Below are 26289 nucleotides of genomic sequence, written 5' to 3'. Positions count from 1 at the left end.
CGATGATTCAGTCGAGTGCCGAACGAGCTGATGGACGCACGTGTGGCGCGGTGGTTGAAAAACAAGAGTTCAGATCCCAAATCAGATTCAAACAAACAGTCAGTCAGTCGACTCCCCCGTCGAAAGCGAAACTCGCCCATATTCAAAGTGTTGGGAAAGCGTGAAAAACTGTTTGCATCCGGAAGAGAAGCGGGAAAACCTAGTGGATCCCCACCCCCAATCCGTAGTGTGTGATAACTTCTGTGATCTGTAGGCCGTGAGTGCGTGTGGCTAGTGGCCGGCCGGCCGGCCCAAAGAAAATTCCTTAAATGCGTGGCGGCGCCTTTTCATGTGCAGCGGAAAACCCCCGAACTTAAACAGCCCAAATGGATGGATCGGCGGTATAAAGAAGCACTGGCGACGGCGTCGCTGGCGGTCAGCAACAATCATTGCAACTGCAACTGCAACGGCAGCAGCAACATCAGCAACTTCCAAACGGGTTTCCCAACGCTCGATCGTCGGTTGGCGGGGAAAATCGCTACGCCTTTTGATCTAGCGCTCTTCGATCGGAGATATTCCCATTTCCCAGGAAACCTCAAGGAAAACACCACTCGGAAAAACGCACATCGCCAGAGAAAATAAATCATCTTTTGCCGCTGTAATAACAAAAGAAAAACGTTTGAAGTGCCAATGTGAAAAAAATTCAAGTTTTACTCAATTCAATCCACTAACAAGCTAGAAAAACAAAAATGTAGTAGCCTGAAACAAGCGAGTGGAAATCAAACGAAAAGTATTAAGCAGTCCAAAATAAGTTACGCAAGAAAACAAAACAAAATTCATGCAATTATCAAAATACATAATCTCAAACAACAAAACAAAAACCGCATCGAATAGAATATTAAACAATTTTTATACGGCAACATAACAATTTTATAATAACCGAAATCATTTTGACAAGCATACAAAACGTAAATCTAATTATAAAGCTAAAGTAATAAATATTTAATAAAGTAGAACCTTAGCACTTAGTAATTTATTAACTAAAGTACTTACCGCAAAACATCCACAATATATCACGCCAAAAAGTAGACTATAGAAAACGCATTTAGCAAAATCCACAATTCACCAACAACCGCTTTGATAAAAAATATAAATTTAAATAAAATAAATCAGTAGAAATGCCATCGTCAACGGGAGTATTTGTGCTAATGATCCTCACTCAGCTGAGTTTGGGCCAGATGCGAAACGAGGACCAGCTGCTGATGGTTGGCCAGAACGGCGATCTCGACATCAGCAATCCTGCAACACACCACCAGCAACATCAGCAACATCAACAGCACCAGCAGCAGCAACACCAGAGCAATCACAATCTGAACAATGGGAACATGAACAGCACAATACTGAATACCTTGATGGGCGGTAATGCTGGCCAGGTGGTGAATAGTTCACCGGGTGGCGGATCCATGATCAATCAACTGGGCAGCAGTACGTCAAGTGTTCCCTCGGTGATCGGAGGCGGTGTGGGCTCCATGGGAAGTCCTTGGCATTCGGGAGTTGGTCTCGGAGTTCCCGGCAACGGAATGGGATTACCATCGCCCCACGGTCACGGCGGGAGTTTGGGCTCCCATCCCCATGGACACGCCTTGGCGGGACTGGCCAAGTTGGGAATCATAGTGCCCGGTAGCCAGGGATTACCTGGTAATCTGGGATACGGCGGAACAATGATGAACGGCGGAGGATTGGGAGGAGGAGGTGCGGGCGGAATGGGCCTAGGAATCGGCTCCGGCACTAATAACATGGATATGCAGCAAGGCCTTTACAAGTGAGTCAATCTGTAGCTATTGCCCCCTTCTTAATTGAACTGAAATCTTATCAATTGATGGAGATCTTTCACTCGGCCATCAAATTGTTTTGTCCTACGAGCATTTCTGCAGTCGCCGCATTTTATGGGCGCTGTTTATATGGCTTTTTCTGGACCCCCAACTCCAGTTGGACAATCAACGTTTACAATTATTTTCTGTGTTCGCAATTATTAAAACATGCCTACATGTTTGAATTTAACCCACGGAGTGAACTTTGATTTGCTCGAGGTTCTGATTCTGGTTTCTTGAATGAGCCGCATGGCCCTCGGTGAACTTTGATTACATAAAAATTGAGAAGTTATGGTTAGAGCAAGTCAGATGTTGGTAATTAGGCAAATTGAAGGGCCCTGCCTTGGGCAATAGGAAAACTGAAGGGTTCTTTAATTAAAATATAATTAGATTAATACAAGGTCAGAGAGGCGTAGTTTTTGTACATCTTTGGTACATTATTTTTTTTAATTTTTTGGACTGTCTATTTATTAGAAACCATATCAAATTCGACAATAAAACAATGGTATACCTTAAAATGATAAATGTTATGCTCTCAAAAGCAACATTTCAAATAAAGTAAAATTTAAAAATAAAAAAAATTTGGCTACTTACTTTAGAATGTATCTATAAACTATAAAATTTAAACAGTTCAATAAGTAAAATAAGCTTGAAAAGCTCAACATTTTTAATCGCAATTAATATTTTTCATTTCCTGTTTGCTTTTCCTTGCAAAAATTTCTGTATCTCTCCAAATACGCTTTTATTATTGTGGAAAATTTTATTAATCGATTCCTGATCTTCTGAGAACCGAGTCGCTTCCAATTGTGTATCTCTCCACCCCGCGGTCTTTTGATCTGGCAAGTTACTTGCCAAGGCAAATAAATAAAAACACCGCGAAAAGTGCAACAGTCGGCATGCCACAGCCACTTGGCAACCCTTTTCAGCTCGGCTAATCAGTTGCAATGCAGCATACATAAATAAATGAGGGTCCAAGCCGGGCTTAAACAATAAAGTAAAATTATTTATATTTGTTTTGTTTGGCGGCTGGTGCTCCTCTCGGCTGGCTTTGCTTTATTCTGCGGCTGTCAGCCGAAACCTTCCGAAAAGGGGGTGCTGCATTTGTGGGGTTTGTCGGTTGTCAAAATGCTGCTAGCCGCCTTTTTTATGATTATTAGCAGATGCGAACCACAGGGGGAGGGGCAGGGGCAGCTGCGGTGGCAGAGCGTAAATTTTACTTACACTTCACCATTAATTTGCCCACTGACAAGGGAAACCATGGACGGGGGCAGGGGGGGCTAACAGGCAGGACCACCAGTTATTATTTGTCATTACAAAACCACCCAACAAAAGGGGGAAAACCCCATAATATCCTGGGCTCAGGAGGGATGAGATTGTGCACTGCAAAGTTGTTCATGACTCACGAATATGCTCATGAATATTTTAAAAAAAGATATGGATTTCCCTTTGGGAAAATAAATTAATTTTATTATATTTAATATTGTTGTGGTGATATATAAACCATAAATTATTATACAATCTAAAACAATGCAGTGAATGCTTTGTATGCCTAAAATCTTTGGTATTAAGACAAAAATAATATTCATATAAATATTAATATGAATATTATTTTTGTCTATAAATATTAATATGAATATTATTTTTGTCTCAATTGAATATGGTGCAACATTATCTAGAATACGTTCTTTAAAAAATAATTTTGATAATTAAAAAAAAATATTTTAAAATGAGCAGCTTAGATCTAACAAATTTCAGTAAACGATTGTCCAATGATTTTAACACAGTTAGTCTTTAATGAAAAAGTGGACACCGTTTTTTATTATTTCAAAAAAAAATAAAAAGTCCTTCGCTTAAAATACGAATTCTGATGTTGACATAAAATTGAGAATATAATTGAACAGATTTTACTTATTGTAGAACATGATTTTTCTGAGCGTGTAAGTTTGAAGCCTTTTTCGCAATTGGCAATTCTTTTTATTACACAAAACTCCGGTGGGGGAAGGCTCCACTTGGAACACTTGCCTGGGGTAGAAAGTGTTTCACTTATTTTGCCTTCCTATTTTCTTTTTTTTTTAGGTATTTATTTATTTCCTTGCGAGCACATGCATTGACCCAAGCGGCCAGACGACAGAAATCGATAGACAGGGGATCCCAGCCAGAAAGACCATCCAGTTCCGCTCGGTTCCGGGCCCAGCTGAATGGCCAGTCGGTGTCCATTTAGACGCGCTGCTTGATTACAATTAATCGGCTTATTTGAGCAAGACATCGTTTGCTGTTTGCCGTTTGCTGGTTGCCAATAAACTGGATGGTAATGCGTGTGTGTCCCCCCACTTACCGACCCGACCCTCCGAATTCCCCGTAATTGCGACCAGGTGCCGGTGGCAGTGCAAAGTGCGACTTTATTGATTTGAAATGTCAGCACGACCAGCAAAAGTCAAATCAACACTCAAAGTTTCCCAAGACATAGGAATACGTATTTGCAAGGGTTTGATTTCGAAGACGGTGGATTGCATTCGTGGTTTAATGACGTTAGTTTAGGCAATGATTGGTGGGCCATAACTCTTTCATGGGCCGTGTTCCACTGACATATTCAGGAAATATAATCATTCAGGCATACGTGAGCATTCTCCTATTATTTATTTATTTTTAGGAAGGGTTCCAAATTTAAAATTCTGTTAATACAATTTTAAAAAATGCGTATTAAAATATTTTGTTTACCAAGTTAAAGTTCATTAAAAAATAATATATCCATAGATTTTCTTTGCAGGAAAATAGTTATTCATTTGTTCTTTGTATGTTTTTTGGGTAATGTCATTTGCAAAGATATTATTATAGTTGGTATTCTTAAAAACATGTTTTTAAAAACACCTTTTTAGCCATCCATTCCATCCATTTCTAATCAAACTTTTCGTTTGCCAGATCCAAAAGAAATTTTTCGATTAGAAAAATTTGAAAACCTGATTAATCTTGAAATGTTCATTAATGTATTATTCTTAGCAATTGCTTATAAATTATTAAAAGACCCATTTTACCATGGCACTTTACATAAATCTTTATTAAATCACTAAAAACTTGTTTTTTTTAACCATGGACCTTTTTAATGAGCCCATAATGAGTTCCATAATTATATCGATTAGGTCTTCAGTGAATTGAACCTATTAAAAAGCCATTCCCCCACAAGCCAGCCACTTCAACACCTGCCTAAACCATTTCGCCGGCCCAGCAATCACATCACTAACCCTTCACCAACATCTCAATCTGAGCTCTCAAATCAATTTCCCCGCTCCGAATGGGAAATCAAATTCTGAACGAGACTGGAGCGACTACGTGACGCCTGTTTACACAATCAATATGCACAAAATGCTGATTAGGGGATGTAATGAAAATTTAATAATTGCTGTCAGGGGGCACTCGATGATGAAGTTCCCTCTGGTTCTGGTTCTGGTTCTGGCCTTTCTGCCCGGAGCTCGAGGAAGGAAAAGACTGGCGCAATTAATCTCCCATGTCAGGGTTGATCTGGCACTGAGAGCTGGTAATCTAAGAACCAGAAATCCCAGAGACGGGCAAATAGAAGCCACGGGGTTGGTTTCCATTTCAGCTTTTTGACAAACCTAAAAGCAAAAGGCAAATAATGTAATAATGTTTGACAGTCTGCGTCTCCGTTCTCCATTCTCCGTCGTCGGTTGTTGTTTTGTTAACAGACATTTATGACATTATACGGCGCAAAATTATGTTGTTACAACCCCACCGGATCTGAGTTCCGTATCAGAATCCCCCCGAACCCAAATCCGCAACCCAGACTGGCATTGTATTGTCCTGTTCCTCTGTGATTTCATTTGCCTTACAAGCGGCAAAAATCTGTTTAATTGTGCGTAAGACAAAGTCCCTCCCTTCAGCTCCGTTGGCAACTCCCAAACTGCCGAACTCCCGAACTCCCGAACTTAAATATTTGTCAAAGAGTAATTAAAACTTACTTACCGTTTCCTTGGTTGCCCCACCCGGCTTTTATGTCCTCGCTTTCATGTCCTTACTTCATTGGACGTCTTTATGCCAACTATGAGTGCAAGTTTCCATTGTTGTGGATAAAAACTTTCCGACTATATCATCTGTGCCGGAGTTGGAGTTTAACTTGAGCTGGAGTTGGAGTTGAAGTTGTGTGTAACCCTGGCGGAAGCATAAAAATGCTAATTTCCACTACCCAAGAAAAGCCTTTGTTTTTGGCCGCAAATTATGGTCAAGTCGAGGGGTTTTTCCGGGCGCCTTTCCCTCTCAGCATCGACGATAACGATTATGTGCAAAGTTTCGTTTTTTATTCTCGCCGCAAAATTAAAAATATCCAGGCAAAATCTGCGACGACTGCAGTTGGCATCGCCATGTGGCACCACCCGAAATTTATTTGTCTCAATAAGACGACAATGAAAATGTCGGCGGGTCTTGAGGTTAAGATTTTGGTAATGGCATGGAGATGCAGCCCGAGTAGCACCAGCTGGACGTCTTCTGGATTTTCTACTTTGCTATATATGAAAAATCAAATTAAAGGCAGTTCGTATATTGGCAGTTTAATATTTTCTCTTTTTAGACGCAGAGAAAGAATAAAGTTCAACCTATGCTGACACTCTTTTTTTAAAATATAATATAAAGGATACTTTTAGATCATAAAAAAATAATACAGACTTCCAAATATAAAAACTGATTTTATATGATAAGAAATAAATTATTTTTCTATTGTTTTATTTCAGTATAATTATTTTTTTTAAATTTAATAAGTAAAATTTATTATTGTTTACTTATACAAGCAATTTAACTTATTCATTAAGGAAAACATTTATATGAGTATTTCTCTTAAAATACACATTCTATATAGACAGATATTTCTTTATTGCTATTTGCTATTTTAATTTCTGTTAGACTTTATTTTACAGGCAGATATTTTTATTCCAAAATTTTCCATCGTCATGATAAGCCTATATATTAGCAATCCAATTGAATATTCAACAATCGAAGAATTCCAACGATTCGATTATACCAATAAATAACTCTTTAGATGCCTCTGAAATATTTATTGAATGAACATATCTTTTTAGGCTTTAGCTTTTCCACCTTTCCCCTCAGTTAAAGCATTGCTACTTCGTTGTTTCTGGAAAAATATTTCCCGTAGATTTTTTCTAGTAATTTTACGGCCAACAATTTGCCTGCCATTTGCCATTTGAACTTTTTAATTTTGTCGCTTTTGATGGCTGCGTTTTATGAGGCCGTTGTCTCTCAACTTGGACTGCTTCTCGACATCGTTTTTATTCCTCCAACTCCTGATGGCATTTCCGTTGCTGTGGTTTTTGTCTCTTAATGATAAACTGGGGTTCGGCTTCGTCTTCGTTTTGGACTTTTTGTGAATAAGTTTTCCCCCGTTTTGGGTAAATTCCTTTATGCCGAATGTCCTTTTGTTGAAATGAAAGGCGGGCAAAAGGAAAAGCTAAAGCTGCGCCATAAAAGTTTAAACAAAAAGCAGCTGCCAGACGGGGCACACAAAAGCGGGATCGGAGTCATAAATTGGCCATGATGAAACCCAATAAAAATGCCAGCACACAAAATGCCGATGATTCTGTGCCGATGCCGGTGATGATGAACAACTCGGTACAATCGAAAAGAAACTGCATTTCCGAGGGTTGCAACTGCCACAACAATAGAATGGTTTTGGTTTTTAGAGCCGCAGCGATGCGTTCCCATGACATAAAAATGCATTTTCATGTAATCAACGGAAAGTGCGTAAAGAAAATCGCCCAAATGACTTAAACAAATCAGGCAGCTCAAAAACCGAATTCCAAAGCGATTCAAGCGTGAAGCCTAAAATCAAATAACAAAACACATCTTTAAAGGTGTAAAATGTAAGACAAACTTCGAGGAGCAGATGCAGAAACAGATTACAGATACAAATGCATTTGCACACTCGGAGAAATATTTTACTGGGGTTTTTTTAAATCTGACAAGTAATAATATAAGACGATTATTTTGGGAATGGCAAATTCAGAGATTAATTTGCTATATAAGAACAAATATTTTGTAAAACCAGTGAACACTAAGCTTAACTTTTAGTTTAATCCAAGAAGAATTCTTCGGCTTCTTTTTTAAATATTTTTTTAATTCTGTCGTCTTTTTTTTTTTAATGTTAATGTTTTCCGGAACCAATTTTAAAGAATATTAAATATAATTCCCTTTGGTGGAACTAAATCCAGCATTTTATGTTAATTTTGTGTGTTCTTTTTAGAGTGCATTCACAAATGCTGTTTTAGATGGCAGCCAAGTGCAAGATGCGGTTGATTCTGTTTTATTTCATTTCTCGGAGTTTGCCGTGTTTTGGTCGTGTGTCTAAAAGCGTGATGGCTTTTCGAGTTGCCTTTGATCTCATCTGCCGCGGACCCTGCTCCCTGGCCCCCATTTCATCCATCTTTTTAACTGTCTCCGTCTCTGGACCACAGTTTTCCCTGTTTCCCCGTTTGGCAGCGCATTGAGGAAGTTGCATCAAAGACAAACAACGAATTTCCACACACAGATGTGGCTACAGATACGAGCCGTAGATACAGATGCGGATACACACACCCGCAGTTGGGACCTTGAAGTTTTGTGGACCTTGAGGCACGCACCGCACATCAAAGCGTCGCAGGGAGAGAGATCAAAGAGGGGGCCTAAGCGTTTTGCCACACGCAGTTGGCGACTCCAAATTGCAGTCACAAATCCCCAAAAACCCCCTTCATGTTCCACTCACATGCTCGTACATCCTGCCTAAACGGTTTAACCTACAAAGCGTTGACGTTCCTGTTTACTTAACCCTTTGCTCGGGTTATGATAACTTTCGCAAGCGATTGGAGAGTGGTGGGCATTTCGGGTTTGTTCAGAAAATATTTATCAAAGAATGGCTGGAGTTTGGGCATAATTTCACAAGATGGCCAGGTTGAGAGATAGTTGTGTAAGCAAACATTTATTTAGATGTTTGTCCCAATTAAATTGACTCTATTTCTACATTTTAAATGAGCTTTATTGTTTTTAATAAGTATACAAAGCTATGTTGAAACAGGAAAGTTTCCTCAAAGAAATTTTTTATACGGTTCGTCTTGCAACAAAAACAAATAAGAAGTCCTTATATTCTGTCTCTTTATACCTTATCTTTTAGTACCATTATTTTGGTATGAAGAAAAAACTCATTTTCTTGTCAAGTATCGATTAAATTGTAAGGAACTAATAATATGAATTCAATGCACTTTGGAATGAATTCTTTATAAGAATATCTTACTGAAAAGAATAAACTAGAACTATAATTTTTTTAAATTTGCAAATAAAATGTGTTCTAAAAATAATTTAAAATTGAAATTTGGAAATCGTAAATCATAAAGTGAATAATGTAAGCATGAACAGAAATGATGTATGACCAACATTTAAGGTCAAGACATTTTTTGTAAGGCTGACTGGTATGGTTTGCTTACTCGTTATGGCTTTTTCGGTAGTGTTAAATAGTTTAAATAAAAGAATGAATTATTTAAAATCAAAAAATTTAAGGGTATATTTTTTGTGCCCTTTACGAATCAATAGATCTTGTCTCCCGTAAAAATATTGCTGCAACCTGTCCCGCAGCAACATGTTGTCCGCGTGGCGGCATCCCATGCACTTTTCCCCGCTTTCCCGGCTTTCCCCACTTTCCCGGCTTTCTGGTGCCTTGAGAGAGGTGAGGAGCCGTAAGACAAGCCGCCTGGCTGGGCTTTGATGTTGCGCCTGCTGCGGTTGCTGTTGACATAATTGGAGTTTTGGATGGTTGGTTCCTGGCTGGGATTGCTGGGCTGTTGGCACTCACTTTGCGGTACTTTAAGAGGCCCGGCACATAATTTGCGCAAATTAGCGACAAGAGTCATGGCATGCCGTCAAACATCGTTGGCGGGGTCTTTAAACCTAATTGATGCTCAGGCTTCAGGCCTAATGGTCTAAGCCAAGCCGCCTCCCGGGTTTATTTGCTTTCATCTCGGATGCTCCAGAGGTGTGACCAAGATGAAACCGCTTGATGCACTTGTCCTCGAGTGCTGTAGGTGTTAATGTGCACTTCTTTATTTTTCTTTTTAAGGGGAAGAGTCGCTCCCCAGATCGATATAAATTGCCAATTTGACCCTGAACAAAAGACGCGACAACGGCGGCGACATAAAAACCAAAATAAAAGCCAAGTAAACCGAAGCATCTTCGCTTTTTCCAAGCCAATCAGACAACCGAAAACAGTTATGGAAATGAGGAGTATGTGGAAAAAGAATATAAAAAACAGGAGCTGAGTAAAGAAGCCGCCGACAGCACGACATCATCATTGAATACTACCCCGAAAAAATAAACATGTTTGGTATTTTAATTCAATTTGTGGTCTCTTCGAGGGGTAAAACGAAATGGATATGCTGGGTTTGAGGTTGGGGCGTAATCTGGCGGAATCTAGAAAAGTAAGACGTTTTAGTCAGCAAGAAAAGAATATGGAAAATAAGTCATCAAAACTGTGAAAAAATTATCTTAGTCTTTGGGTAGACTAGACTTATTAAATCCTACCCATATTTCAGAGAAAGTATAAGATTTACATATTTCAAACACTTTTTCTTAAGCTTAAATTCAATTATTTAGTATCAAACTGGACCTAGTATCAAAATGTCTTAAAATTAAAAATAATACACAATAAATAATACTTATTTCTTGATAAAAATCGAATGGTTTATTTGTAAAGTTTAAAATTAAAACATATGTGACAAAGAACGAAAAATACCACCATTCAACACTATTTCGTAACGAAATAAATGTCAAAAGTATTTATAAAGCGGACAAATTAACCAGCCTAATGTCTTAAAGAACCTGATAGGGCCCTAAATCAGACCACCCTCCTTCGAAATATCGCATCCCACTCAACCCTCAAGAACTTTCCTATTAGCTGGTATCACTTTCTGCCCCGTCCACAAATCATTAGACCGCACCACCCACTTGACATCTCAAGTTTTCTAGATCATAGACCGTAACATAAATATCCACTTGACAAAGCGTTGTGCGATCGCCCAGACACAAACCATATACCATGGGTAGATGTACCTCCCTTGGGACCCCTCCAAAAAATTTCACTTTGCACAGGCGAAATTCAAGAGCAAAATAGCAGAGCAAGGAAAAGAGATGATGGACCTTGAATGTCAGTCCAAGAAGAAAAAAAGAAAGGGAGAAAGAATGAAAATGCCGCAGACTGAGAGGAAAAACTCTGCCCAGAAACGCTGATTGACAAATGCAGTTGGGGGAAAATTCACGGCGAGTTGAGCGATCGGGGCGTTGATGGATGAACAGAAATACGGACGGGTCGTTTACCGTAAATGTCTGAACCGTCTGCCCCTTTTGCCCCGCCCCCTTTGCCCCACCCCTTTGGGGCGAATCATGCCCCAAATTAAATGAAATTAACACGCGTTTAATGTCAAACTGGGAAAACTCACCTGCCACCCGAGTTCCACAAACACACACGCTCAGAATTTCCCATCCAATTGTGTTTACTTAATGACGTTCATGTGTCTTTTGTGACCGTCTGTGTGTGTCATTTGTCGGCTTTTCTGATTTTCCGCCTTTTCCGCTTTTCCGCAACGAGTGAGCGCGCTGTCATAAAACGATTTGATTAAAGCGATTTTACCGCCGCCTTCGAGGTCCCAAAAAGCAAAATAAAGATACGAAAGCCAACAGCTGGAGCTGGGAACTCCACTTTACTCTCTGTGTTTTCCAATTAAAACGCAGTCCTGTGCCGCAGGCGATGCGCTAACATTTATTTTCGGAAATCGAAAAAAATTCAAAAGGGGGCAACTGGCAACCCGACCCTCGGAGCCAGAAGTTTCAGAAAGTGAGAGTGAGCTGTGGGAAAAGTGCACTTAACCAGCGAATATTTTATGCGCTTTTAAAGGTCCAATAACTTAATAATATAGACAGGCAGATATCATAAAATATTTCAAATATTTCAGATATTTTCGGTTGCAATTCGGTTAAAATGTGTTTTTATGTACCTAATGATTCCATCGCCAAATGTGTTATCATTGGTAAAAATCTTATTGAACAGTAATAAATAATTTTTTAACATATTTTTGAAATACTTTGCATAGTCCCTTGCATAAATTCATTTTAATTATATGTTGTTTTCATTCGAATAAAAATTTAATAAAGTTCTAAATCAAAAATGTTGCCGGTATTTTGAGCAGAATTGCAGAAATATGTATAATCCGATGTCTATTAATAATTATATTAGTTAACATTAAATGTTCCTAGTACTATCCTTTAATTAATTGTAGTATTGCATCGATTCCTTTTCATTTTCACTTAGGAAAATATTATGTTTTTTATTTCTTCTACATTTTCTGGAACCAATAAGAAAACAAAAGCTTAATAGTATAAAAGTTAAAAATAAAAAATTCATCAACTTTATTAATGTATATTAGCAACATTAGCAACAAGCAACATTAAAACAATTCTTCGAGTAATTAAGGATCGTTTTCTTTCACCCTTGAGGGCAGTTACCTATGTTTTCAACCAAAAGTCTGCTACTTTAAGTAAGGGTATCTGCGCAAAAGAGGGCAACAAGTAAAAGTGGCGGCGGCACAAATTCTTTGTAATTAGTATTAAAATGTTTTCCGCTACGTTTTCACTTGCTTCCCGGCTGCCAATTCCCGGGTAAAATTCAACAGGCAGCATTCAGATGCAGTCGAGCAGTCAAGCAGCCAGCCAGTTAGTCAGTTAGTCACTCAGTCAATTTGTCTATGTGCCCTCAGGGCGCTTCACCATATCCCATATATCCCATTCCCATTCCCGTTCCCGATCCCATCCCTTTGCCACTCCGATGCTGCTCTTTCTCGCATGATTGAAGGCAACATGTGTTTCGGAAATTATGCAAAATTGCCTTTCTGGCCAACAGAGCAGCAGCTATACAGCAGATGCCAATGGATCTCCTGCTTCGGCTTTCCCCGCCATATCCACATCTACGTCCATATCCACATCCATATCGGTTTGTCAAACTCTTTTTCGCAGCAAGTGCATTTGCATTGCATATTTCGCTGCTCATTATCATGGCGCACAGTTCATTTCGAAAACGATTAATAATGCTTAAGCGCTTCTTGGCGTTGACAGGCGACTGGCAAAATACGCCAAGCAAACCAGCGAATTTTGTGTGGTCACAGCAACAGTTTTTTCTAATTCCGAAATTCGCAATTTCCTTGTTTTTTTCTAAAAAAATATTACACTCAAGGAAAAATTGCATATCTGAAGCATAATGTTCTTTAAACTAAGCTTTGCAAATAAGGAGTATTTTTAAAAAATATTTAATTGCTCAGGTTCTTAAATGAAGTTGTTCGTTTTAGTGGTGTTCAGCTTTTACCATATTTTTTATCATGAGGTTATATTGCAATTTTATTGAAAATAAATAATTTCACTTGTTTTTTTTTAATCACAACCATTTTTATTAAATTGAATGAGTATTGAATAAATGAATGAATAATGTAGCCTGCACCTAAAGCTGCTTTTGAATTGAATATAACATTTTCTAAGATACCTTTCCATTTGAATATAGTTTCTTTCAGTGTAGCTATCCTACCCAACTTTTCGGCTGTGTTTGGTCATTTGTTTGGCTTAGATTTGTTGAAATGATGAGTGAAAACAACGAACGGAAGCGTCCAACTCATTCGGATGGCAACCGAATATGGAGTGGCAGAAATGGGCTTAGGGATGGGGTAAATATTTTCGTAACCGTATTTTTAGAGAATCTCAACAGAGTGCGACATTCCCCAAAAAAAAATCAACAACTTTCCTAACACATTTCCTCAATTTCTCTCATGTTTAAAAATGCATTTGATTTGTGGCCTCAAGCTTGTTTGCCATTGTTTATGCTTTTTGTTATTCTGGCATTAATTTTCATTAACCGAAATGATACATTTCGAGTCGAAACCTTCCAAACTACTCTCGATTAATGGGGCAATAATCGAATTTGTAAAGTTTACAAAACAAAACCAAACCAGACTAGAGCAGAAGATGCCAGAAGGCAAGAGATCCGTGCAACATGAACTTGTTTTATCACCTCATAACAACAACATTGCCAGCAAGTGAACTCGACTGATTGAATGCCTTCGTGGCAGCATTTGATTTGTTTAGAGAATAAAGCACAGACCTTTCTGTATCTCTATCTCTGGTACTGTATCTGTATATCTGTATCTGTATCTGTAAGTGTATCTGTATCTGAATCTGAATCAGTTTCTATGCGTGGATGTGGCTCGTTGGTTGTGGCATCTCTTTTTTTTGTGTATATGGCGCCAACTTGGCCTCGTTTGTGGGGCGGGATTTTTGCTTAATTAGCACTCAATGAACAACTTGGAGAGCTGGGGAAGAGTCGAGGAATGTGCGCGATGGTACTTCAGTCCCACCCATACATAATCTGTGGTGCATATAGGAAAACACCACCTCCAAGGCCATTTTGTGAGCCGGGTCGAGGCGAGGGTTGCTTGTAAAAATCTTATGAGCTTTACGTGACCGTCCATTAATACATCATTGCGGCAATGTTGGCCACGCTTTCCACCCCACCCCCTCCCCTAAAACTTTTTCCCCGCTTTTCCGTTCGAGGGAAATGAGCTGATGATGGTTGTGTTTTTGTGTGGAGAGTAAAGCCGGGTTTCCTTTCTTCGTGGGCCTGCTCGGGGTGTGATATCAGGATCGTTTTTTCGTCATGGTCATAAAAACGCATTTTATGCGAAACGCATTTGAGTGGATCCCACAGAAAAACGGAGTCTGGAGTCCATGGCTCTCAGTTTGAGTCGGAATTCTGGGCGTGGATGTGGGTTCTTATCGGTTTATTCCCGTACGTTTCTCTTTTATGGGAAAGTAAATAAAATGTAAGCCAAGACTCCCTCGCAAACTTTTAATGTTGATTGCGTTTCGCGTTGATGTTTAATTTTTATGCGAGTCTTTTATTCAAAGCTCTTACTCCACCACCTTTTCTCAAAGTACACTTGGCGAAATATTTTTGATTTTTAAAACTACATAAAGTTTTAATTTGAAATGCTTGATTTGTGTTCATTTAAACAAGTTATTAAGAATTATTTTTAGCTTGCAGAGATCTTTAAAAATGCTTAGAACAGTATTTATGAAATAAGAATTTTTTTACCATGTTCTTTTAACATTTTTTGTAGTGCACAACAAACAGTAAAGCCAAGTCGCCAAATTAATCATTAATAGCTAAGCTTAAGCTTTGTACCCCCGCTGGTGGTCGTTGCCTTGGAGCTAAAAGGAAAATTGCCAGAAAAATTAATTTAAATCTATTCGCTGGCAATTTTTATGGGAAAACTTTATAGAAGAGCGGGAAATGCAAAGACCGAAATGCCAGCAATTAATTTTAATTGCCCGGCAGAGAAGAGATAATGTTATGACAATTCCATAAATAAGTCTTCATTTAGAGGGAATTGGAAGTTCATTTCTGGAATGGCAGAGGCTATCTCATAAATTAGTCACAAAATCTCTATATTTGGTGGAATATTCTCCGGCTATTCATAAAATTACCTGATAAATTCTCAAGAGCAGGAAAGCACTGGCGCAAAAACAACAAATGGCTGTAAAATGCTGGAGAAATTATGGCGGCCAAACGAAAATGAGAAGAAATGCAGACAAATAGCTGGAATGCCGTTGAAGCATAAACGAGAAAATGCCAGCCACAAAAGCCGCGGCACCAACAACACCAACGGAACCATCTAATATTAGCTGAAAAATAGTTTGGCAATGTATTCAATGAAAGGAAAAGAGCAACATGCAATGGATGTTGCTGTTGCAGCGGCAACAACAAGCGGAAGCTGCAACGCCAAGCAGTCGAAGATTGAGTGCTAGAAGGTGGAGTTTTTGGATGGTTAATGAAGCGGATTCTGCGTTCTTGAAGGATGATAAATGTCAAATGCAATGGTTGGGCTGACTTGCTTATGGGTTCAGTTGCAGAAGCAAAGGCTTGGCATCCACAATTGGAGTATGACTGCAATCTCTGAGGATTTTTTCCTCTAGATTGGCTACTGCTCTTAAATAGCACACCCATGCAGCTCAATGCAAATTGGCGTGTCACAACGCACTTTTCTTTGGCGAAATCACCTAACCAAACCTTAAAGTGCTATCACCAATCGTTGAAGTATCAAAGAAAAATACACCGTAATACCATTCTAATAAATTAAGCTGAGGTACAAATTATTATATTATTGGATTCAGATATGTATATACCACAGTCCTTCCGTTTTGTAAATAAAGAAATTTTTTAAATTTTATTATAAATGTTTTCATATTTGTGTATTTATATTTGATATTTAAGAAATACCATAGACTTTAAAGCCGATTAAATGCTTGACTCTACTTCGAATTTTAAGGTACAACTTTTTTATCAATTCTTTAAATCAATCCGCAAATATTGATATTGTTGAGTTTTCTTGGATCATAATATGAACGTCATAGGATCGGAATTCAAAGAAAAGTTGGAAATATCTCGTTCATCATCTGAAGTTTGATTAAAGATATTAATATCTCAAGAGAAAGCAAATGAAGCTATTGCAAATTTGCTCAAACTCATAAAAAAAGCCGCCCAAGCAGAAAGCCAATTAGATGTGGCTGCCAATGATGTTGCAAAATTGCTGCTGGACAAATTGCAACTGGCAATTACAATTCAATTTTTATGCAACACAATGAAGCTGTCAAATGCAGGAAAGCCCAATAAAAAGCTGTAAGCAGAAGCCAGCTAAGCATTGCTGATGACACAAGCTGCGGGTGGCGGCAGCAGCAACTCCACAACAGCAGCAGCAGCAACATCAGCAATTTCCAGCTGCAACATCGCAAGGGGGCGGGCTGGGGGCGTGGCCAAGGTAATGGCGTTAACTGCTTGGGCATAAAAATGGCTTGCAACCGTTGCTCTAAGGTAGCAACATCGCTGCACGGCAGCAACATGGGGCCAGAAAGAAAGCAGCCGATGCTGCTAGGTGTGAAGTGTGGCTAAATCTATATAGGTATATATATATGGTAAATTTATATATCCCTGTATGCGTGCCCTAATGTGAGGGTTGCAAGCGAAATGTGTCGTAAAGATTTTTATTGCATTTTTATGGCGCACACGCAGCAGCAGCAGCAACATCAGCTTCCGCCAGCAGCAACAGCAGCAGCAACATGGCATTTTTGGTCTGCTTCGGCTGCTTAATGATAAACTTTAACGTTGCTTTTGCATTTTCCGATTCCGTTCTTTGCCACAGAAACGATTTTTGAGTAAATAAACCGCAGCGGCAGCAACATCGCTGGATATGTGAGCCCTAAGTAAGCCGTTAAAATGCTTTTAAAACTAAAATAGAGTTCCCAGTGCGGAAGAGCAAGTGGCCGAGCGACCCTCGCTTTCTGGGTGGGCAAATAAATTGATTGCCGCTGCTGCTGTTGCTGTTGCTACTGCGCAGTTGCCTGCTTTTTGTTTTTAATCATTTGCCGCAACGTTTTATTAAAAATCCAAAAAGTAGCGACGTCATTTTATTGTCTACTTACTGCTCAAGTCCAAAATCCCATGCACAAATTTTATGAGCCAGCCCATAAAAATGCCTTTTACCGTTCTCCGTTCTTTTTTTGTTTTCGGTTTTGGGCTTCTTTTTTTTGTAATTTTGTGCCAAACTCTCGGGGGGCACATTTGTTGCTGTTGCGCTGATGTTGCCGAGGGGGAGCGACATTGTTAACGGTTACAACTGTTTGTCGTCGCTGCGCTGCTGCTGCTGGATGATGCCAAAATTGATGACCATAATCTTCGGCGCAGGGAGCTGGGCAAAAGGATGCGCTTTTTATGATGAAGCGCCGAGTTGCAGCCGAAAAACAACCACCGACTATTTCTGGCCCACAGTAACATCCACCCACAAGCACTGGAAATAAATGTGGGGACTATTGGCTACTTTCATATTACATATAACAAAGGAAAAATCTGTATCTGCTCTGACTCCCTTTCCGCAATTCACTCGATTCTAAACATAGACAATTCCGCTTATTATCCCACGAAAATTCGTGGTATAATAAATAACGCCTACCCCAAAATAAAAATCCTGTGGGTTCCGAGCCATGTTGGTATTAGTGGCAACGAATTTGCTGACGAAGCCGCAAAAAACGCAACTATCGCACCGCTGATCACCATACACAATATTAACCAATCCGACATAAACAGATTTTTAAAAAAACATTTCTGTAGCACCTCCCTCAATCTTTTCCAATACTCCTCCAGTTGGTACCAATCCATAAACAGCAACCATCTTAACATAAGCGACTACACAAAAGCTAAAGAAATAGTCAAACTAACACGAAAAGACCAAACCCGAATCATGAGATTACGCCTGGGCCACACCAGACTTACCCATGAATTCAGACTCCTTCAGGCTACAGACAACCCCTGTAAGTTCTGCAATTATAACTCAATGTCAATAGACCATATCCTTAACGAATGCACTGCATTTAATTACAACCGAACCCACATCCCGAATAATAACCTTACTCCACTTCTTTCCAATCCTACGACCACCAACCTCCTTCAACTTCTCGATTTCCTTAAGAAATCTAACTTATTAAACCTCTTATAATTAAGATACTTTGTTAATACACCTGAAATGTACATTATTAATTAAGAAGCCAATACCATGAATGAATTATACCCTTAGTAATTAAGAACCGAATAGAAAATTGAACTATAGACTTTAAGCCAGCCTAAAGCCTAAGTAGCTATGGCTGCCTACCCCTGTTGCTTTAGTTTTAACTTTAAGCAAGCAGTTTGTAAATAAATAAATAAATAAATGTGGGGACTATTGGCTACTTTCATATTTTTAAAAAATTTTATTTGTAATTTATTTGCAAATTACAAATGAACAAAGTGTTTTATATGTAACTGAATATACATAATTTCACTAAGAATTTAGATTCGAAAAACAGATATAATCCGGTCAACCTCATATTTTAAGGGTTAGATTAGGCTTGATTTTATCTGAAACTAAAGGATTTTTTTACTCAGTTTGGATAATTTAAATATTCGTATTCATTTTTATAAGATTTATTTATTTATTTTTTTATTCTCAGGTTAAAACGGAATTGACAAATTACCTAGAACCTATGTTTTTTTTATTGCACCTATAGCTACATACGTTTATTATATAATAATTTACTTTTTGACATTTAGAATATGTCTATAATTTATAAGATATTATTATAAAAAGTACGAAAAGATGCACACAGAGAAAATTAGTCCTTAAGATTCTACGTGTTCGGTGCAAATTTAGGGTTAAAACATTTTAAGTTAGTTCAGTTAAGTAAAACGTTTTTAGCATGAGAAGTATTTTGGAGCATTTTACTTTGTAAAATGTTTCAACCCTGTTTTTGAATTTTAGACTTTTGCTAGTTTTATCAGTGTATTTTTTAACAGTTTAGTGAACTGTGTATCATATATTGTTATCTGTTTTGAACATGAAAAAAAATGTTTTTGTGTTTAAAATATATAAAACTAATATTATGGTTTCTCTCAGTGCAAGCGCTTTCCCTTCCCCTGTTGCAACAAACATTATTCATTGGGGGGTTCGAAAGAAGCAGAAGCGGAAGCATATTTTATGTTTTAACGCTGCCGAAATTGGGCAGCAACAACAACATCTCACACATCAGCATTTAGAGACCCCTCGTCCTGGAAAAATAAACGGAAAGCGGATTTCTCCCGAAGGGGCGGACGTTTGTCTTGCGGTTTTCGCGCTTGCAATTTGCTTCCCTTTTTTTTGCTGACAGCAATTGTTGCTGTTGCCTCATGTTGCCTGATGTTGCCTGCTTTTACCGCCTTTACCGCTTGCAATTTAGCGGCTTAAGCGCAATATTTACAACGCATTTTGAAGTGTGTTTCGTGTGCCATAAAACGAATGAATAAATAAGCTGACAGGTGCAGGAAGCGGACTCAGCGGAGTCAGCGGAAGATTTTAAAAGATCCAATATGACAAAAGGAGACGACACTGTTAAGCCGTTAAGCCAAACAAATGGGGTCCGCATGAATTATTGAAAAAGAGTTATGGCAATTAATGGATACAGCGAAAATTTAAAACTTCCTAAAAGATTCACAATGTGCTGCAGAGGAAAAAAAATCTAATTTGAGAAATATTTTTCACTATATTTATGTGGTCTAATTCTTGTAAACATGACAAACATTATATATGCTAAACATTTTTAGATTCTAAATAAAAATCGTTAGTTTATATTCCCTATTTTATATATGAATGGTTTATTTTGAATGAGCATTTTGGCCATATTATGTACGATTTTCTGTGTATAAGGGGAGATTATTCTCGAATATTCACGATGCAAATCGGCTTAATGATCGCCACTATTAACGATTGTTTGTGCCCATATAGTATTTGAGAAACTGCTTGTCTCTCAGCAAATTGCCCATAGAAATGACGCCTCATTGGCCCCATTCTTGCTAGGCAAGCAAGCAGCCAAGCAAAAGCAAAAGCAAGAAGCACAGAAGCACAAAAACGGAAAATCAGAGAATCCAGCGCCTTCTGCTTCATTTGCCAGCTATCAATTAAAGCCAACCGACCGCGTCGCGTTTTGCTTAAGTTCATCAATTTTCCGATCCGATTGGGTTACAGTATTTGCACTTGCGTTTTAATTGAACGTTTCGGGCTGGGGTGAATTATGCGACAGCTACGCCAAAAGCAAACAGAGGAAACCAAAACAAAGCGACCAGCAAACAAACAAACATTTTCTCGCCACCCAGAAAAGAAATCGACTGGAGAGTTGGTAGCCCAAAACCCAGTGCAAGTCAAATGTTTTAAAAATAAGCAATGCATTTTTCCGATGGAGAGTTTGTGGAGGGTTGGGGCAAAACTGTGCGTGGCCGGCAGCTGCATTTATGTTTTGGCAATAAAATGCAAATGGTAAAAAGTCCATAAAAAAGTTCAAGTCGAGAGAGCATTTTCAGCTTTCGATATGCTTATGCTACTTTAAAAAAGATTTTATGGGTGCCTGCCTGGGTTGATTTCAGTTTTTATCCTCTTCAACAGAGAGAGAAGTGTAGTTCTAAAAAAAGTGTTAGTAGTATGATATCAGCATTTGTTTTATGAATAAATATTCTATTTATATAAATAAAGGTTTAATAATATTTTTAATGAACGCATTTTAAAGCAGAATTTTTTAGATGCTATTTTGTATATTTAAAATGTTTTTAATAGACTTGCTAAGATTTTTTCTGGTTGTTTTTATTTATTTTTCAAATTTAATTTGTATAATTGTTTTATTTTTACAAAGTTTAATAAATTACTAACCCTATGCACACTGATTAATTTTAAAAGTATCTTGGTAATAATTAAACGTTATGAAGTACTGTATTTTTTTACTGTGTATTTTTGGTGTTTCTCGAACTGCTTTCAATCGCTGACTGCTGCATTTGCTTCCTCTGCCTCCTGTTGCTGTTGCACATTTGCTATGCTGTTTGGGCCAGCAGCAACATCAACATCAGCAACTAAAAACTGTAAAGTCCATAAAATGCTTTTGCCGCAGCACAAAGGGATTTATATATGTGCTGCTTTGCCGGGGTACCTGTGTGTGTTGAATATTTTACGTTTCTGAAAATTTGATGAATCTCCACAAATGCACAGGGAAAATGAGGGAAAACCTGGTGAAAAAGAGCACTCAAAAGAGCGGTAGCAGCAGCAGCAACAGCAGCAGATGAAACACACAACTTCAGCGTCATCATCGCACGAGGAAAATATCCATCAACACTTTTGTTTTACGGCGCTATCTTTTTCTCCCTCCCACATGTTTGCTGGCACACATCCGTCCGTCTGTCCATCAATTTGTTGTTTGGCCTAACCACCAACTCTTCACATTTTGTTTTGCTTTGTGGCCATTTTAATAGCTTTCGACTACTTTGTATCTGAAAGATACGAATCTGTATCTTTTGCATGTGAGTGCTTAGCTGGGGGCCAAAAACTTGTGATATTAAAGTGCTGACTTCCCCCTGGCCGAAGTAATTGTTTTAGCCATTTTCCCTGCTAATTGTCTGTCCATTTGGCCCCCGTAAACGTTTTGTCAAGAGGATTATCTCCGAGTTTCCCTCCCATCACCCACTCTCCTCTGGGCTTACGGCTTGTAATTCCTCAATGTTTTCAATGGCTAAGACGACACACATTATCCAAACTTGAAATGGTCAGAAGGGGAGTGGGGGTCATGGGTTGTTGGGCTTTGGCCTAATGCGCTTTGCATTGCACTTGCCGTAACAACAGAAACAACAACCAAATCGGATGTGATAACAATACAAAGCTTACATGACGACTTACATGGCCTTTGAGCTGTAATTGAAGACCCCGAGGGTGTTGGCCGGGGCATAACAAAGGTCTCAGAAGGGGTCTTAGTGGAGAGATCTACAGATCGACATGTGTCAACTTCAATAAGTTACAGTTTTCAAGTTTCTATAAAAATGTCCTAACGACTTTTCATAAAAAGCTTACCCAAACCTTTTCATTATATTAATTGAGGACATATAAAGACAGGTATATAAGAAAATGCTGCCTATTGTATTTTATAACCGTAATTCATGCCAATATAAATTAAATACTACGTTTTTACCAATATACCCATTCAAGAATGTATAAAATACAATTTAAAAAAAATATACAACGCATCCCAAAAAGAAAATAAAAAACTTTCCCCTACCCAGACCACCCAATTGAATTCCAGTCCAGTCTGATTTTCCGTCAATCGCCAAATGATATTTTAATCAAGCCGAAAACTACGTCAAATATCGAAATAAAACAGCGGGAGATAAATAGATAAAAATTGGCCAGCCGCAGCCAAAGATTCGTGGGATCCAAACAAATGCCACAAGTGTAGCCAAAAACCAAGCAAACTACTAGTTGTAAACATTTCAAACATTCAATTAATTAATTAATTGCGAAAATGTGGCAAATTAATTTCACATAAAGTGGGCACGCGGTAAATGTAGAACGAATCGGAATGGAATATTATTAACAGACTTTGAGTGGGGAAAGTTGAGAGATCGAAATGAGGAGCAGCTGAGGCAGATGAACCGGAGAATAAAAGTGGAAAATCGGTGCCTCGAGGCGCAGACGGAGACGGAAATAGTCGGATAGTCAGATAGTCCGATAGCCGCAGATATGCTGAGCTCGTTACTCATACGCCAATTTACGATGCACTTAAGTTTTATGAGAATTTAAGATTTCCTGCAAATCAGCATACTCCAAAAGACCCAAGGCGGAGTGGGTGCCGGTGCCACAAAATGATAACCGAAGCTGGACAGGAAGCGAGTGAGCTGAAGGTGAAGCGGCGGCTTCTTTTTGAAATAATAAAAAATACGCTCTCATAATAAACTTCGAAATAACTGGAAACATAAATACCAATAGAGTTTCTATGGGACACCAATTCAGGTGAAATTCTGCCATTCCTAGAAGCCAAATCGGTAAAAAGCTGATAAGAAAAAACGCACTTAGATATGTTGTAACTGTTGGTTAATCAAATAAAAATTCCTCATATGACAGGTTATTATAAGCTGTAAAAGTTCAAAGATCAAAAATTCAGGTTCCGTAAGCTATAAAGTTTGTCATTGGTAATTTAAAGTTTTTTAAAAACATAAAAAGGTTTATTAACGGAGATTAATAGGTCTTATAAATTTAAATTGACGTTGAAACGGTAATTTAACCGTTTCGTATAGTTGATCCAAGTTACGCTAGGTGGCTCCCCAGAAGTGGTGGGTAAAGTGCATGTAGAATTCTGAAGTTCTGTAAGCCAGCGGTAGATGTCGCTTTATTGTCAAATAACCTGCAATATGTAAGTAATATACTTTCCACATTACACTATAGATGGCGCTTTGGTATTGTGATAGGATTCTAAACTTTGGTGGTTTGTGGGCGTTAGAGTAGGCGTGGCATATTCGCGTGACAAACTTGCGGTGCGTACAAGGCTACGGAATCTAAATGTGAGATCCCAATTCTCTATATTTGATAGTTTCCGAGATATCCGCGTTCATAGTTACGAATTTTTGAAGTTTGTGGGCGGTTTGGGGGCGTTAAAGTGGGCGTGGCAAACTACTCTGGGGGGGCTGGCAAAATGATTAAAATTATGCCTGAATGCGTAACTACCCTATTTAAATTCTCATTTTTCTAATCAAACCTATAACTATCTCCATCTTCAGCGAACACTTTATCTCGGAGCACACGGTGATGGCGGTGTTCACGTCGCAGGGTCAAGTGGGCGGACCCTGCAGATACATGCCTGCCACGAGGCGACAGAACCACCAGTGCCGCAAGGAGACGGGACTGCCGGGAACCCTCAGCGAAGCCCGACGCCTGGCCACCACCCACTGCGAGGAGCAGTTCCGCTACGATCGGTGGAACTGCTCGATCGAGACGCGTGGCAAGCGGAACATCTTCAAGAAGCTCTACAAGGAGACGGCCTTTGTCCACGCCCTCACCGCAGCCGCGATGACCCACTCAATAGCCAGGGCCTGTGCCGAGGGAAGGATGACCAAGTGCAGCTGTGGACCCAAGAAACACAATCGGGAGGCGCAGGACTTTCAGTGGGGCGGATGCAACGACAACTTGAAGCACGGCAAGCGGGTGACACGCAGCTTCTTGGATCTGCGTGGCGGCGATGGGGACGAGGTCAGCGAGATATTGCGACATGACTCAGAGGTAAGTTTGTATAAAATATCAAAATTAAGATCATAGAAAATGTGAAACTTATAATTTAACTTGTATCGCAGGTCGGCATCGAGGCTGTCTCCTCGCAGATGATGGACAAGTGCAAGTGCCACGGCGTCTCCGGCTCCTGTTCAATGAAGACCTGTTGGAAGAAGATGGCCGACTTCAATGCCACAGCCACGCTTTTGAGGCAGAAATACAACGAGGCCATCCGCAAAGCGCCTAACCAGCGATCCATGCGCCAAGTATCTTCGAGTCGCATGAAAAAACCAAAGCAGCGACGCAAGAAAGTGAGTTTCCGTCTAGGAAATCTTAAGAATAGGTTCAAAATATAATCAAATTAAAGAAAATAATATAAAACTTTAAGTAGCAAAACTGAAATTTACTTAAATATCAATAAACTTTCTTATATACGCAGAGAAAATTCTGACGTTCTCATATGAGTTAAAAATGTTCTTAAAAATCTAACGACATTTTAAGGTTGAACATGTTTTCATTTTCCTCGAATCAAGTTGAATTGGCGGTATTTAAGTACATTGTATGTACAAATAAACCATTAGTTCAGTCCTTAGTGTATACCTATCAAAATGTTGGTAAATAAACTCAATTTAAGAACGAATGTTCTGAATTCAAGAACAATGTTCTTGGATACTTTTCTATGTGTATGTAAGGGATTCATATTTAGCTGAAGTATTAAGGATAACCATTTTTAATTGTTTATAGCATTAAAAGAGGTCCTTTTTCATTACCATCCTTTAATAAACGCACTAAATGACTTCAAAAATGTCCATTTGCAGCCCCAACAATCGCAATACACGACACTGTACTATCTGGAGACCTCGCCCTCCTACTGCGCGGTCACCAAGGATCGCCAGTGCCTGCATCCGGACAATTGTGGGACCCTGTGCTGTGGGCGTGGCTACACCACACAGGTGGTCAAGCAGGTGGAGAAGTGCCGATGTCGGTTCAATAATGGCCGGTGCTGCCAGCTGATCTGCGACTACTGCCAGCGATTCGAGGATAAATACTTTTGTAAATAGACGGGACACCGCCACCATTTCCGCCGTCTTTCTTCACGCCCCCGTCTCCATCACTTTCTTCCCCCCTCTCTCCTCGTGCTCTTTGGAAATGTAATTTGTAAAGTTTTTTTCTACCTTTATGGCTTGTAATTTTTTTCCATTCCTAACAAATATTATTGAAATGATAAGCAAAAAGAACGAAATGATATGCAGAACGATAGAAAACGATCAGAAAGCTAAGGCTCATCTAAAGGCCAAACTCACCCACTCACACACATACTCACATGCATACACACATACACAAGCGCATACATGCATCTATCTATATGATTACTATATAGTAATATACCGTCGCAAAGAAAAAATCTCAAAAAAATCGCAAAACTTCATTTAGCAAAACGGAAAAATCACAAAAAAACACGGACACACACACAAAGAACAACAGAAAAGCAGACGCTAACAACACACAGCAACAAAAACGAAAAATAAAAAACAAAAACAATTTTAATAAGTATTTAAACATACAAAACAAACCAAAAAAAATACAAAACTGAAATGAAATAAAAAGTTTCACATAAAAATAAAAGTTGAATTCATCTTTTGTTCTGGGCTACACTTTACTTTTCAAAAATCAGGATGAAACCTTCCCAGAAGTCTTATTTCTATAAGTCGGAACGAGCCGGATCAGAC

At 38.9% G+C, this 26289-nt stretch overlaps 1 protein-coding gene across 1 annotated transcript; it reads left to right on the top strand.

The window, feature by feature from the left end:
• On the top strand, window positions 1-26172 carry Wnt4 (Wnt oncogene analog 4). Its single transcript, XM_017069669.4, has 4 exons — window positions 1-1801; window positions 24073-24571; window positions 24643-24870; window positions 25378-26172. Exons 1-4 carry the CDS (start codon window positions 1158-1160, stop codon window positions 25618-25620), a joined length of 1614 nt encoding a protein of 537 aa, XP_016925158.3. The 5' UTR covers window positions 1-1157; the 3' UTR covers window positions 25621-26172.
• Window positions 26173-26289: the final 117 nt, after the last annotated feature.

Source organism: Drosophila suzukii, chromosome 2L (assembly GCF_043229965.1).
Source record: "Drosophila suzukii chromosome 2L, CBGP_Dsuzu_IsoJpt1.0, whole genome shotgun sequence".
In the NCBI taxonomy this organism is placed as follows: Eukaryota; Metazoa; Arthropoda; class Insecta; order Diptera; family Drosophilidae; genus Drosophila; species Drosophila suzukii.
Note: the sequence above shows the minus strand (reverse complement) of the source record. Positions and strands in the feature narration are given on the sequence as shown.